Source organism: Hibiscus syriacus, unplaced genomic scaffold, assembly GCF_006381635.1.
Source record: "Hibiscus syriacus cultivar Baekdansim isolate YM2019G1 unplaced genomic scaffold, ASM638163v2 tig00001478_pilon, whole genome shotgun sequence".
Taxonomy (NCBI): Eukaryota; Viridiplantae; Streptophyta; class Magnoliopsida; order Malvales; family Malvaceae; genus Hibiscus; species Hibiscus syriacus.
In genome coordinates, this window is record NW_024061874.1 from 5446256 (window position 1) to 5463348 (window position 17093).

Genomic DNA, 17093 nt, shown 5'->3' on the forward strand with positions numbered 1-17093 from the left:
ATTTACTAAAATAAGATAATATTTATTATAAAATTTAAAAAATATCATTAAACTAATATTAATTTTATTTAATAAAAATAAAAAAAATAAACGAAAAGAAGAAAAATAAAGAAAATAATAAATTTCTTTAGTTTACTAATATGTCATTAATATATATTACATAATAATATAAATGACAAAAAGGAGTGTAAATGAACAGAACGTTCAAAGAATTGCGTGAACCGTTCATGTAACTTTCATTTATGTTTGTTAAATTAAATAAATGAACATGAACAAAAAAATTATGTTCATTTAATAAACGGACGAACATAAATTGAGGTGTGTTTGGTTCTTTTATGTTCATGAACAAACTTGTTTATGAGGTCGTTTATGAGCTCGTTTATCGACTCTTTCATTTATGTCATGAATAAACTCGTTTATCAGATTCTCTTTTTTCTTTTATTTTTTTATACTTTAAATCTTGGTAAAGATAAGGATTAAATTGAATACATAATTAAAGTTGAATTTCAAACTATGAATTTTAAGGAGTTTCAGCATTAGTGACGTAATTTTATCATTTTTCTTTAGCTGCAAATGAAATTAAAAATTTTGAATATACAAACAAAAGATAAACAAATGCTAAGCGAACACGTTTACGAACAATAAAGAAACAAACATGAACAAGATATTAAAAATTTAAATGAACATGAACCGGAAACGAACATCTTCAAAAATAAAAATAAAAATGAGCACAAATATAACTTTATTTGTACAAACTCAGTTTATTTACACCTCTACTGATGAAACATATATAAAGAGGATATGGAGGGGGAGGGCATAGGAATTTTATTTGATAATAAAGGTAAAATCCATAAATCGAAAGCAAAAGGTCTACCAAGAGAATTGGTTCAAGATAAGCAGTTTTATATCGTTTAAGCAGGTCTCGAGTTCAAGTTCTTGTATATGGATAAAATGTCTATGAACCACTAAGTCAGGTGTGCCACGTTAACACCCCAGCAAGATCAAATAAACGATAAGATAGGGGATGGAGATGGAGAGCAGATCGTAAGTTCACCGTTAAATCCGCAAATGAGCAGAAATGGGCAGCATCGAATCAATCCGAGGAGAAAGAAGACAAAACATGGAACACTATTGCAAAATACAGAGGCATTCCAAGGATAAGACTATTCCTATAGCTGGTTGCACACGAGAAAATTTTAACGAATAGTGACAGATTTCGTCGGCATCTAACAGCTAAAACGAGCTGTGAAGTATGTGGAGATAGAGTGGAATCGACGTATCATCTATTCCGAGATTGTCCAACAGCTTTGACGATTTGGACGAGTTTGGTAAAACAAGACAAGCTGACAGAATTCATGGAGTTAGGAACAAAAGAGTTGATACAAGCAAACCTAGATAAACCTGAACGTTTTTGCCAAGGTAACCGAGGGCTGGGACTTGTTATTCGGATCGATTCTATGGTCGTTATGGATTATCCGGAATGAGCTCACGTTCAACCCAGGACCCCAGGTAGACCTCCTACTGAATCAGTGCTGGAGCGTAGTCGGAGAAAACAAAATGAAAACATTGTAGCCGCGCGAATGTCAAGAAATGGAATCAGAAGGAAGAATAACGGAGACAACGTTACATGGAGGTGGTCACCTCCAACTGGAGGATGGGTTAAGATCAACACAGATGGAGCAAGATCGAATATAGCCGGTACGGCTTCATGTGGAGGAGTTATACGTAGAAGCTCCAGAGAATAGGCAGGGGGCTTTGCGAAACATATTGGTATATGCTCGGTCAATCGAAGCAGAACTATGGGGGGTCCTTATAGAGCTTCAACAGGCGTGGAGAATGGGGGAGAGGAGAGTCGTCATAGAAGTCGACAATTATGAAGTAACTCAAATATTAAAAATCAGGCAGAATCGTGATCAACCTTTTACTCTGTTAAAGGCAATTGATGGAATGCTACTGAGGGAATGGAACGTGTACATTGCCAGGGAAAGTAACATGATTGCAGATAGATTGGCGAAGCTTGCTCAGCTGGACACAATGGAAAGCACATTATTTTGGAATCCTCCAAAGGAGGTTACACCGATACTACAGCTAGAATGTAGTGCTGTAGGACGAGGATAATGTTGTTTTCTGCCCTCTTATTTCACCAAAAAAAGTCCCCGGTTGGTTCCTGGCAGCAAAAACTTGTTCCTTTTTTGGGTTGATCAATTTCGCTTACCTTTTAGGTAGTTCTGCTCGTTGATATAAAATAAAAAAATTTATATATAACATTTTCTATTCAGATAATTACTAGTTCTAACTTGTGAACCAAAAAAACGAGACAGTTGCATTTAACTATGAACATAATTTACTAAAGCAGAATTGAAGCCGAACCAAATAATTTAAATGGATTTTAGATCAGTAAAAGTTTGTCTTCATACATTGCTTGCATTCATTAGAACTATTGTTCTACCGAAGTGATTTGGACAATACAACACCATTAACAAGTGATTTTGTCGAAATCTCCATCGCAGATACAATACACAGTGCAGGTATCCCCTACACCCTTTTCACTGCGAAAATTCTGAACGATCTCATTCAGCCTGCATGCATTATCAAGAGAATGGATGATCTACATATCGTCCACACGATCTACTTGTTTTGACTGCGAAGAAGCTCATGCATAAGCATATGAATATCTGCTCTGACAACCATATGCATTTCTTCGCATCCTCCCATAGTAAACCAGAATGCATTCGGGCAAAGTCTGAAGCAGCCTCGAAGGCATCCTGTCCAATAGAGAAAGACGTGAAACTTCAAGACATGATCACATAACATTCGTAGACGTCAGAAATATATTACTCCAATGAAGAGGCTTGAGAGTACTTACCCTTGAAGGAAATTCGTCATAATGATGAGCCGGAGTCATCTCAACTCCGTGCAAATCAGTTTCCCACAATCTTATCTGCAATAAAAGAGTACCTACATTAGCAACACTCAATATGCTTCCATTGAAGTCAGAATGTATTGGTTTAAATGAATTAGTTACGTCACAGCGCCAAAATTTTTAAAGCAGATCAAGTATTTAACCTGATCTGTGACATTTTCAGGTACTGATGGTACTTTCTCAGCAACACGAGGATGGGCATTCTGCTGAAGGAATGTAACTATCTGTGTTCATGAGTTACATTAGGAAAGAAGCTTCTTAGACTATGTTGGATAACTTCAGTTGCAACTATAGTTGATCATGCGAGTTCTTGAATGTCTAGATCCTGCAAATTAGGACCTAATAGGGAAACGACAAATGGATACTGACCTGCTCAGCTGTAATTCCATTTTCAAAAGCATTATACAGGCTTTCTTTTGTTATTGCAGCAACTATGAGGTTTGGAAGTTGATACTCTACCCTATAAATGTGAGCACATTATTCTTTTAGGGAAGAATTCAAAAAGTAAATATAGCAGTAATAAATCATTGAACCTTAGAAACAAGCCCATGGAAGTGGATTGAGAGAGAGAATCAGAAAGAGAACTATTAAACAATCTATGCATCAAACAAAGTAGAAACAGCCACAGTTTACATGAGGCAAATGTAACTGTCATCTATAGACAATAGCATCAAATTGATTCAGAGGCTCTCTTTTTTTTCCCTTTGTGTGTGTGTTGTGTGGTGGGTTGGGGGGGGGGGGGGGTTGTTTATTGAAGGGGCAGTAACTTTATAGTCAAAAGGTTGTGTCGTAGCATTTCCATAAATTAGCTTCACAGACCCCAAAAACCTTTGAAGAAAATGAGATTTTTGCTTTTGACAGTAGGTGCTTTCTGTTTTCCTTGAAGACATTCTAGAAAATGATATCCAACAGTTATAAATGGAAAGACCATTTTTCAGGGGGGAAAAAGTTTTTTTTTTATATAGAAAATTAGGCCTCATTAAAAACCCCTTCATACCCTCCATGTTGCAACAGTAACATGAAGGACATTGGAAGGAGGAAAAGAGTGCCTATGAATTTTATTAATCAGAACAATAATACACAGCCAGTACCAAACATCCTACTGATCAGGGGGGGAAATGTTACTAGATACACATTCACTTCCCTCATTATTTGAAGATTGTTTGTTGTTACTCCATCTAAAAGCAGTTTGGCTCTTCAATAAGGCAACAAATGCAGCATTTTCTTGATACAACAAAATTTAAGAATTCACTACCTCGTACCTTGAGAAGACGTAAAATTTCACAGTGCAACTTAGATGATGAGTATGCGTACATCCTAAAGTTTGTTTCCACTACAAATCCCTGAACAAAATAAAGCATAACTGAATGAGTAAAGAGTAACACTACTTGGAAAACATTGATAATGGTTAATACATCAGAGCCCATATATTCACACAAATAACTTAATTGGCCATACCTGTTTCCTTGATGTTGTATCTGCTAAGCTTACTGAAAGATTGGTAGCTAATTTAGTAGGAATAAACCAACTCTCCTTCCTGCCCCTAAACATATGCAAATACCACTGATTCATCATAAATCATTACTTGAAACAGATTGTTATGTATCATATAAGAAAAATAGGATTAATTAGGAGAACCTTCTGAAGTTTGACCAATCCCAAGTCTGCAAGGTCCTTGATAATAGCCGTCTGGTCATCCGTGAGTGTATCTAAATTATAAGCCTATGACAAGACAAAGCAAATCTATAGCAAATTTCCAAAAAAAACAATGTCACAGAAATTAGCTTTAAAGAACCTCAAGAAAAGAAAGCACACCAAAAGGGAGTAAGCTTCTAGTGAAAATAACAAAGTCAAAAAAAAGGTTTAAACCAAAAACAAAATGGAGATTAACTTAGATTCTTGCCAAGAAAAAATGGATTAAACAAATGCAAGCTTAGACTTCTTCCAACAAATTTTTTCCATGAACAATCATGGATCAAGGGGAAAATTCAAAAATGAACATGGCATACCTCACCAGTGGTATGAAAACTAAGTTCTAGCAAAAAGTCAATTTAGTCTGCTTGGTCGCTTGGTCTACACCTTGCTCCTGCACCAAACGATGAAAGTCCAAGTATAAGATACAAAGACATGCTACAACATGACAGAACTAGAGTTGCATCAATGACCTCCAGTTAGAATAAAGAGGTCAAACCAGGAATCAACTATTATTTTTCCTTCATTGAACTGATCAATATATGGATCCATTAACCCAGTCCACAAACATTAATGCAATAATGCAACCATAAATCCCATTTAGCAATGGACAAAAATTACACAAGTAGTTGTTATAACATATATATATATATATATACTATACTATTCATGCACAAGAACACAATTAAAGCTCTTGCATTTTCTCATATGCACAGTCACACACCAAAGAGTACACATTTATGAGGACAATACATACTGATAAAGCAATACCAAGTTTATAATAAATCCATGACAATTTCCCCTTCAAGAACTCAATACTTCACAACACACACTATATGTAACAAACAAGCATCAAGCGAAACACCAAAATATCTCATGAAGTATACCTCTGAATTGGAGATATATTCTCGGATAACGTACCAAAGCTGCGCATTTGTATCCATCAGCTGTAAATTTCACACCTGAGAATTAATTTTAGGTGACAACCAAAAAAGGCAAAAGGACCATGAGTTAAATGATGCACACCATGAACTGAAAACCACTCTCAGTTAATCTTGGTGCTTCTTTCTCTCTGTGGAAGCAGAAATATAGAAATCATGACACCAAACATGAGATATAGAACCTTAAATATGTATAAGGTAAAATAAATGAAGCTAAAGTGCATTGTAGGGTTTAACACCTCTGACGTAAAAGGCCACGCTGAAAATTCTCATCATGGAAGAGCTGAAACTTGATGATTTTTCAGCCTGTCCTGAACTAATAAGTTGCAGCAAGAAACACCGCTTAACAAAGTTGAAGTAAGAAGCAGCTCAAACAATAAAACTAAAATGATTGAGCAAATGTAATTGAATAATTCCGCATCACATACACTACCATTAAGAACATAAATTATGCCAGTAAAACAATGAAAAAAATGTGAAAAGTCACACCTCCCATTGCTCAGGTGCATAGGCATTTAGTTCCTCCGAGTTTGGAAGTCTTGCAAAACATTTGGAGGCATTGGTTCTCTCGGCAAAATCCCACTGCAAAGTTATAATCCTTTATATAACTACTACAACAACACAACATAACTACATAAGGAATCTAACAATTAAGTGAGCAATTGAATTGACTTTAATTGAAGTTATACCTATTAAGATGAATAAATTTTAAACAAGTAAATTTGAAGGGTTTGCAAGCAAGTAATTCTAAACTCGTAATAAATAACAGAGGAAAAAGTTTAGCCTGTTATATTTGAAAAGTGCAAAAGAAAATAAGTATAGTATAAACGAACAAAACAAGGAAATTTTACCCATATATCAAATGCTTCCGGAGACTAGTCTTAAATGTGGGATTTAACTTATAAGTTGTTTCCTTCTTCCTACCCAAAGATAAAGATTGATTAATCCACTTCGCATATACAACCAATTTCCTATTATGCACGTAATAAGAAAAAAGAAACAAGTTTTTTCAGACTAAGCTAAAGCTGCTGGCCTCTTTATTTAAAGAGAAGATCAACAAAAAAGAAAGTGAATGAATCCAAAAGCAACTGCAGTCGCTTACCTATCAATTACTTCAAATACTCTTAACGGAATCAACCGATCGATGGAAACCGTGTGCTTAGAGGATCCATCAGCAGCAATCACCCACTCCTGCAGCGACTTGGATGTTATTGGATCATCGATGTACAACATCTGTAATACGTATTTCTTCGCCAGATGCGGCAGCGAACTACAAGATAAACAAACGATTCGATCAATTCAGAAATTGATTAGCCTCTTCAATGTTTCTTATTCGGTGGATGGGGGGACCTGAGAATGGCTTCGCAAATGAATTGATTACGATAGAGCATGTCGAGCTTAATGGCGGGTAACGAAGCCACCGTATCCATGAAATTCTTCGCGATTATATTCACCTGAGGCATTTTCTTTCCTTTCTTCTTCTTTCGGTTTCTAGGGTTTTTGTTTTTGCCTACTGATGTACAACGGAAACTGGATTGAAATGACCCGAGAACTCGAATTCGAATCCAGCATTGATAAAAAATGGCTGTCCCTTTTTTCCCATATGTATGGGGTAAGGGGAGGTAAGATAGTAGACTGTCCCCAACATCAGGTTGAGAGCAGCTTCCGTAGGAGACCTCCAAATTATGAAATGCCCTCCGTGGGACTTGATCCCACGACCTCAAGGTTTAGAACCTTGTGCTCTACCAACTGAGCTGGATGGTTATTTCTTTTTCTTTTTCCCTCTGTAGTAGCGGCGCGCGAGCAAGCTGTGAGAGAAAGCTCTAATGCGACGTCGTTTCTGGTAGTGGGCCTGCCGAACTGGCTAAATTACACATATATTACCATAAATTTTATAGAGTTTGTTTAAAAATAAAATACAATGCGTATCGAAAATTTGTGTTAACGTATATATATATATATATATACACGTGTGTGTAAGGAGTGATGGTAATAATTCAGATGTATAAATGTTAACTTTAATAATTCAATAATTATATCAATATATATTGCATATATTTTTCTTTTTGAATAAAATTTGTATAAAATATTTTTTTCTTTATTTTCATCATTTTCAATCAAGTAAAATTAAATTCGTAAAAAGAGATATTACATCGATATGATTGGGAAAATTCCCTCGTTCCCGCAAGAAAACCTTATCGAAAAACAAAACCTATATGGAACCTTTGGAGGAAGACCGCCGGAGGAGAAGACGGAGACCAATTTACAACCAGCTTTAGAAAGAACCGAATATCAGGCGAATCTGAAAGTACAAAGAAATCCAAGAAATCAAGAACACAAAGGATGGAAATATCAACGATAGTGTTACAGAAACAGAAGAGATGGATGCCGATAATCTATCAGAGAGAGACATGGGCGAAGCATCCGGCATGAATGAAGTAGAAGAAATTGAAAGCGCAATACAAAAAGAAACAGGAGATAAACCAGAAACAAAGATAAGAGGGAAGGCAACTTACGCAAGCATGGTAGCCAACACATCTAGGGCAAGGAAAACGCTAAATACAGGCTGTGGTATTAATGATGATGAAATTGTGGTATTGGATGAGGACTACGTTATCGACAAATCGGGTGCCTTCCCAACAATCAAATTCTCGGAAAAAGTTCAAGATCAAATTGATAAAAACATGATGAATGTCATCATCGTTCGACTGTTAGGACAGATGATAGGATACAAAGCCCTACTAAATCGGATCCAAGCCCTATGGAAACCAATTGGAGAAATACAACTAATCGACCTAGAAAACAACTATTTCTTAGTCAAATTTGCAGATGAAGATGACTATACAAAGGTATTAACAGAAGGGCCATGAACAATATATGGAAGTTATTTGACAGTCCAACCGTGGAGTCATTCTCAACTTCTGAAAAACATCCATCACAAGTGATAGTATGGATCAGGTTGCCAGGACCACCTTATAGATACTACACAAAAGCACTTTTCGACTAATTGCTTCAGTAGTCGACGAGTAATTAAAGTTGATTATAACACTCAGGCGGGGGAAAGAGGTAAGTTTGCAAGAATCGCGGTTTTAGTATATCTAACCAACCACTAATTCCTTGATTGGAATAGATGGATTCACACAAAAACTAGAGTACGAAGGATTACAACAGATTTGCTTCCATTATGGGGTTTATGGGCATACAAGAGAGCAATGTGCAGCATATCAAGTACATATAGAATCTAAACGTGAGGAAGAACTTAACGAAAGGAACAAAAACAACCATAACCTTGCAACAACATCAGAGAAACAATTTTGGACCATGGATGGTGGTGGAAAATCGTCGAAGAAAAACAACGACGACACAAAAGACTGAGAAAGACAAGGCGAAACAAAAGTCTGAAATAGGGGGCTCTCGTTTCACTATTTTGAGCAAAGAAGAATGGTCACATGGCTGAATAGAAATAAGGACAGATGATAAAAAGATAATGAGAACAGAACCAGACTAGTAAATGGAGAAACAACAAAAAGGAACCTACCAGATCATCAACAAGGGAACAAATCGCAACATGAACAACATGGTACCAAAACCAGCAAAGAAAATGCACGAATCGGACAGCATAAAAACGCAATAGAAGTAATTCCAATGATAGAATGACAGAACATGGAAGCAGTGGAACATAACCACAGCACGGAACGGAAACCAACAGCCATAACCATAAAAGAACCAAGCATGGGAAAAAACGCATGGGACTAAATTCCCAAAAGGGGGGAGAAGAAGCTGGAAGGATGAGAAAGAAAACAATGTGAAAGGATTAAAAGTAAAAAAAACAAACACTTTTCGCCCTGCAAATCATAACCTGATCAAAGAATGGGTACAGACGGTATCTAATAAGCTATCCACAGCCTCGAATGATGAACATATCAACATTGAACCACAAACACTAGTTAATGTGCCAATACGCAAAAACATGGTGATAAAGGATCAACAGATAAAGAACAACGAAGTGAAGGGAGACACAGAGAAGTCCCGGTTAATTGCCGGACAACAAGGATCCGAAACCTCACAAATTCAACTAAGACTAGTTTCATGTTTTGGAACTGCCAAGGAGCTGCAAGCCCGACCTTCAAAGAATTTTAATCTTTGTTAGAGAACACAGACCAAATATGGTTGCATTATTCGAAACAAGAACGAGTGGAACAAAAGCAGACAGAATAATCAATAAAAGGATTCACACAGTCACTTCGAGTAGAAGCACATGGATTTGGAGGTGGAATTTGGCTACTTTGGGAAGAAACAATGGAAATTGAGATTACCCATATATCAAATCAATTCATTAATGGTATATTTCGGCCTAAGGAAGTGAATACATGGGCAAAATTCACAGCAATTTATGCAAACCCAAACGGGTCTAAAAGGAAACATCTATGGAGCCAACTAGAGGCACTAGCACCAAACGATAATACACCTTGGATCTTGGGGGGAGATCTCAACGTGATATTAGACGTAGATGAAAGAAGAGGAGGTGCGACGACACACACAAATGGAAGCCGATTATTCGCCAATTTCATGCATTCTACTGGATTATTAGATTTAGGATTCCATGGTCCACCATTTACATGGAATCATGGGAACCTACAACAAAGACTAGATCGTTGCCTCGAAAACACAAAGTGGATTTTAACATTTCCAAATCACAGGTACTGCATCTAGATCGAATTGGTTCAGATCATCGACCCCTTCTCCTAAGGCTGACAACAGACAAACAAGATCATAAAAATCGACCATTCCGCTTCATAGCAGCATGGCAGGAACACCATGAGTTTAAAGACTTATCAAATCCATATGGAAAAAAACGGGGAACTAAACGAAAATATTAGCACATTCAAAACTGAAGTGGAAAAATGGAACTCAGACGTCTTTGGTCATATAGGAAAAAGGAAAAAAATCTTATTGGAAAAAAACTGAGAGGAATAGACAAAGCTCTACAACGAACACACTCAGAATTTCTGGTAGAGTTGGATAAACAATTACGGACAGAACTCGACACTGTACTAGACCAGGAGAGAGTCTGTGGAGACAAAAAGAACGGACAAAATGGATGGAAGGGATCGACACTGCATTCTATCATGCCTCAATATACAGAAGAAGAGCAAACAAAATCGAAACCTTAAAACGCGAAGATGGCAGTTGGAGTACTGATCAAGAACTTAGAGAAATGGCAAACCAATTTTATACCAAACTATTCTTAAGCAATGAGGATCCTAAATACAATTATGAAATAAGAGGCAAGTTCAAAAAAATAGAAGAGCATGAAAAAGAAAGCCTTACACGAGAAGTAACCAATGAGGAAATCAATGAAGCTATTTTTGGAATGGGACCACTTAAGGCACCTGGAATAGATGGAATCCATGCGTTATTTTATCAGAAAAATTGGAGCTTAGTTGGGAATTCAGTTTGCATGATGATCCGGAAAATATTCACAGAAGGAATAATGCCAGAATAACTCAATCAGACAATACTGATATTTTTACCAAAAGTAGCTAAACCAGAAAAAATGCACCAGTTCCGACCGATCAGCCTTTGTTCAGTGCTATAAAACAGTCACAAAAATCATAGTTAATCGTCTGAAGCCCTGTTACCAGAATGGATATCAGATAACCAAACCAGTTTTGTTCCGGGTAGAAGCACATTGATAATATCTAATAACCCAAGAGGTAATACATTCTATGAGAAGGAAATCTGGAAAAAAAGGCTGGATGGCAATAAAAATCGACTTGGAAAAAGCATATGATAGACTGGAATGGAGTTTCATAGATGATACATTACGAGACCTAGGCATCCCAGATGCTCTATGTAATCTTATTTACCACTGTGTTTCGACAGCTTCGACACAAATATTGTGGAATGGATCATTGACAGACGCTTTTAAACCATCAAGGGGGATAAGACAAGGCGACCCATTGTCCCCTTATAATTTCGTTCTATGTATGGAGAGACTATCACAAGAAATTAAAATAGAAATCGAAAAAGGATGATGGAAACCATTCCAAACATCAAGAAGCAGCCCAAAGATATCCCATCTATTTTTTGCAGATGACATGATTCTATTCGCAGAACTCCTTAGACCAGCTCAATATCATCAGAACAGTACTAGAAAGATCTGTGAAGTCTCGGGACACAAGGTAAGCATTGCAAAGACAACAATTTTCTTCTCTAATAATGTACAAACAGCACTGCGAATCAGATAAGCATCATTTGGATTTACTATGGTTGATGATCTAGGGAAATATTTAGGAGTTCCAATATTACACTCCGAGCCACCTTGAAATACTATTATTACTTGGTACAAATGGTCAAACTAAATTAAGCGGATGGAAGGCAAAACATTGTCACTAGCTGGTCGAATTACACTTGCAAAAGCTGTTTTGGCAGCCATCCCAACTTACACCATGCAGACCGCAGTATTACCCAAAAAATTTGTGAGAACTGGAAAAAATCATCAACAATTTGTATGGGTAAAATAGATGGAAGGAGGGTTGCCAGTAAAATGGGAGGAAGTATGCCAAAAAATATCGGATGGAGGTCTTGGATTTAGAAAGATAAAAGAGCAAAATGAAGCATTTATAATGAAAGTGACATTTAATCTAATAGCAAAAAAAGACGCATTGTGGGTTCGGGTTCTCAAGGCGAAATACAAATGCAAAGATGAGATACCGACTAACATTAGAAGCCAAAACTGCTCCAAACTATGGAAAGGATAAGCATGGTATGGGAGGATGTCCGAAGCAACATAACCAGAATAATAGGAAATGGGGTACATATCAATTTTTGGAGAGACCACTGGATTGCGAAATAGGGCCATTAATAAATTGGTCAATCAACGAGCCATAATCAGGTGGGAAAAGCAACCATAAAAAGCATGACTGATGAAAATGGTAATTGGAACTGGAGGCAAATTGAACACCTTCTACCACTGCATATACTTATGAGACTGGCAGCGATTAAAGGACCTCACACAACTGCAAAAAATGATAGAATTGGATGGTTAAAGAGAGAGGATCGTCAATTCTCTGTCAAAACAGCATATGAAGTTAGAATAAAACAAAGGGAAGATACTCAAGAACCTATATGGAAGGTAATTCACGCATACAAAGGAACACAAAAGCTGAAAACATTCCTATGGCTAGTTTGCAAAGGTAAAATTCTGACAAATGCAGAAAGAATTCGACGACATCTTACAATTGATGGTAATTGCCCAATCTGTGTGACACAAACAGAGGATATTAACCATATTTTTTCGACACTGCATTACAGTGACCCCTATTTGGACAACTGGTGAAAACGAGAGATTACAGAACTTCTTAACAATGGACATAAAATTGGGTTGAAGTGAATTAACAAGACCAAGCATGTTTGCTAATCCAACAGTTTGGCTACCTCCATCAGAGGGATGGAAAAAACTTAATACAGATGCAGCCCGTAGAAATACAGATGGAAAAGCAGCATGTGGAGGAGTAATCAGAGATTTGAATGGAAAATGGAGGATCGGCTTCAAAAAATTCATAGGAATATGTTCTACAATGGAAGCAGAATTATGGGGAGTATATACAGGGCTAAGATGTGCATGGGAACAAGGAATCCAACAACTCATAGTTGAAGTAGATAGCCTCGAAGCAATACAGACACTGAAGAATAGCACAAACAAAGAAGGAAATATTACCATAATACCGTACATAAGGGAACTGATAAACCGGGATTGGAACGTCAGATTGCAACATGTCCGAAGAGAAGGGAATAAAATTGCTGATAAACTAGCAAGAAGCGTCAATTTCGAAGATAGCCAAACCAGAATCTTACAGGAGCCTCTTGCTGATATAAGCCAACTCGTGATTGAAGAATGCAATTAGGTTTAAGTAATTAGGTAGTTTTCATTTTCTTACCAAAAAAAAATTAAATTCGTAAAAGAACGTGCTCGATCAATTATATTTTCCATATCCTTTGATAAAACTTATGTATATGTAACAATAAAAAAATATTATTTTAATAATTACTTGAGAATATATATTATTTTGATATTTAATTTTTACTGTGATAATTGAATAAATTATCCTAGCTTATTCCTTTATTCTTTCTCACTAAGCTCACAACACCCTTTGGATCACACCATTGCGATGGTGTTGCCGCGCCTCACCGTCTCTTCTTCGTTGATGCTTTTAGCACCAGTTGATAAAACGTGGATCAGCGAGGGAATGTTTCCTCTTTCACCCAATGCTAAGAATACTAGAGTTAGTCTTGCTCTTTGTTCGGCTTGTGGTTTAACTCAAGCTATGTTTGCTTAAATATTTGATAATAGATTGGATATAGATGGTTATACATAAAAATTCGTTTCAAATATCCGAACATTTCACGGAACAAGTAACGGACTTCACGATTATATCTACTCGATCGCACCATTGTGCAATCACAAGGATATATCCCCTGCAATTTGTTATAGTATCCAGAACTTCGTTTCTAAAAATCAGCCACAATCAAATGCAATCAAAACTATACAGCAGAGTTTCATTTTCAGAAAACGAAATTCCGGGAAAAAAAAAACTATCCAATCTAAACAATCTATCATAAACAAAATCGGAAGGGCATGTCTCATTGATACCTCAGTAGAGAACCAGGAAACTAGACATGTTGGTTTAAAGGTTAACTAAGGCGACGAGGAAAAAGAGAAACTATGCTTATTCACCAAAACAGCCCCAAGACAATGTCAGTCAATAATTGCATGCCTGCAACGATGTATCTCCTAGCAGACTATTCAGCTAAAAACTTATTGAGGTATAATTTATATTCATAATTTATGTTCTCAAACCTGTTGTTATGCCATTGAGCTTGGTTATTTTTTAGTAGCTTCACCAGGCCTACTGGTGGGTTGATTTAGCGGCTTCTCCACTGAAGGACCAGTTTGTGTTTCTTCATCGTCATCATCTTTACACAGCTCGAGCTGCAGTATGTGTATAAAACATCATTTGCAAATTGCAAGAAGACAAAGAAAGCGAATGACTAATCTTTAAAATTCGATAGAATAAACCAACCTTGTAACCACAGCCAGCTAGACAAGCACTATAGCATTCCTGCATAGAGGAAGAAAAATGAAATTACTAGTCATGGTTGTCCAAAAATAGCGTTTCTTTCATTATTTCTGATTATACATTCTCCATGTGATACAAAGTTCTATTCGTCATGCAACTTGCACACTGAATTCAAGTATATATCCCACATTCTGTTTGAATTCATTGCACTTCCGAAAACATTCCAAACCAGGGTCATCGTTAAACGGAGGCAGGCAGTGGCCTTGGACCCCCAAAATTGAAAAAATTATGCTTTAGTCCCTTCAGAAATTATAAAACCTTCAATTAATATAATGATAATATTGTATTTTGGCCCCTCCTAGAAAAATGATTCGGTTTTGTCCCCTCCAAAGAGATTTCTTGCTTCATCTCTTTTCCGAATATAATCAAGTGGCATCAATAGTTATCAACTCCTAAGTGACAAAAATGCGTCAAAGAAAGAATATTACCGTATTATCACCAAATTTTGTGTGCCTCAATCTGCCTATAAACAACAATCAATTGCAACCCTATAGGCTCTGAGTAACAGAAGGGGAGAATCGATTAACTTAAAAACGGCAATATAGTTTTCCTAGTACCAGTTTGGCATCGACTAAGTTGGCATAGCATCAGACTTCCAGAAGTTCATAAAAATAAAAGATTAGCTCTCATTCTATTAAACAAGTCAGCTCATGAAGAGGAGACATAAGCCAGCACATCACAATCTAATGGATCACCAAACAGCAGTTAAATCATATTAAGCATGGAAACTAGAAGCAAAAGACAAAATTCAGGGTTGGGGTAAAGGACTAAAAGATTAAATACCTCAGATTGTTTGACAGCTCCAGGAGAACGATCAATGTAAGAACTCCATTGCTGATCCTTTAATACAGGAGCCTTATAGCATAAATCGGTGCACTCTGATATACCTGAAAAGCCCACGATGCCTAGCACTTTTAGATATATAATCAGCTGCCAATGCATATATTACTTTGCTGCTGCATCTTAGTAACGTCCAGCTCTATGTCTATAAAGGTTGGTTAAAGAATTCTTCCATTGGTGAAATAATTCTAAACAGAATAATCCAGATGAAACTGAATGCATGACACATTAATCAATAATGAACAATCATTCTCAATAGCCTATAATAGCAGTGCTGTCTAGTGTATACTGTCACTGTAGCTTAGATCTGCTTTGTCTTTAACTTGCCTCATCTTTGCTTTAAGAAATGATGCTCAAACTATAATCTGAAACTCGCCTTAATGAGACCTTCTGAGAGTAATTCTTAGCAGATACGAATTAAGCATTTGAAAGCCGAACATGGAACTTCAAAACACTGATACTAAGTTGCTCGGACACATTTATATGGGGAAATGACCTCCAAGGATCCTCCTTAAACACAAAATCAGAAAAATCTAATGATAGCCATGTCGGATATACACCCGTATCCGACACACACATCGGATACCGAGTAACATTGCACTGATGTTTGAAAATTATTTTACTAAACAAAACCAAATCCAATGTAAGATGGAATTTTTCCTAGGAAACAGCTTAGAAATTTCAAGCATTACAGAAACAAAAATGCTTACATTCTTCCCACGTATCAGCATCGTTGTCACACCCTTTTTTGCAGAACACTCTCCCTACAAGAAACTCAGCATAGTTAGTAGGGTGAATGGACAACTGACACACAATAGATCTAAGTAAACTAAAAATCAAATATGTTGCAGCTCTATGAATATAATTTCATAATTCAATAATAGGTGAATTACAATCAATACATCAGAACGACTACAACCCCAAATCAATTGTTACAATGCATGATCAGGCTTATAATCGGAATATGGCAAGCATAGGTTAATCAATCAAAGTATTATTGACATCTCATTGAAATTAATAGACAATTCATCGTACTATATACACATCATACAATCATCACATTATCATTAATTAACACCGAAATTAAAGAACACGCATACATTAATTTAATAAAACCAACAGATTCCAGAACTAAAATACAACCAATTCCAAAACTAAGTTAATTAAAAATAAAGTAATAATCAAATAAATAAATCTATTTTAGCGGATATTGAAAAACTCGTATAATTTAAAAGGAGACAATGAAAAAAGAGGAATTTTACAAGGAATTTCTGTAAGACTGGTGTATTTCTTAGTGCAATGATTTCCACATTGCGAAGCCCATTGTTGTGGTAGCATTTTTTTTTACCTTGCTTGCTTTCTTTTCTCCGTATCCAAACACGGCGTCTCCGGTGATACAAATTATAACTGTTTTTTTGTTATAGAGAAAGGCAGTAATTAGCGACAGTTGGTTTTTTTTCGTGGCAAAAACGATGTGTTTTCTGTTAGCCTCTGGCTTATCACCACGTAATCTAATATTTAAACTATTATTAAATAATTTTTTTAATAATAATA

General features: G+C 36.3%; 1 protein-coding gene and 1 pseudogene across 1 annotated transcript; both read right to left on the minus strand.

Moving 5' to 3' along the window:
* Positions 1–2425: 2425 nt before the first annotated feature.
* On the minus strand, positions 2426–7093 carry LOC120127109 (annotated as a pseudogene).
* Positions 7094–14443: 7350 nt separating this feature from the next.
* Positions 14444–16877, minus strand: LOC120126866. Its single transcript, XM_039144926.1, has 5 exons — positions 16802–16877; positions 16250–16303; positions 15483–15586; positions 14643–14681; positions 14444–14551 (listed from the first exon to the last, which is right to left on the minus strand). Exons 1-5 carry the CDS (start codon positions 16875–16877, stop codon positions 14444–14446), a joined length of 381 nt encoding a protein of 126 aa, XP_039000857.1.
* Positions 16878–17093: the final 216 nt, after the last annotated feature.

Coding starts and splice junctions, on each gene's coding strand:
- LOC120126866 (XM_039144926.1), bottom strand. CDS start 16,877: ATGCTACCACAACAATGGGCTTCGCAATGTGGAAATCATTGCACTAAG. Junction 14,682..15,482: donor GAGCTGTCAAACAATCTGAG/GTATTTAATCTT, acceptor TCCTCTATGCAG/GAATGCTATAGTGCTTGTCT. Junction 14,552..14,642: donor TAGCTGGCTGTGGTTACAAG/GTTGGTTTATTC, acceptor CACATACTGCAG/CTCGAGCTGTGTAAAGATGA.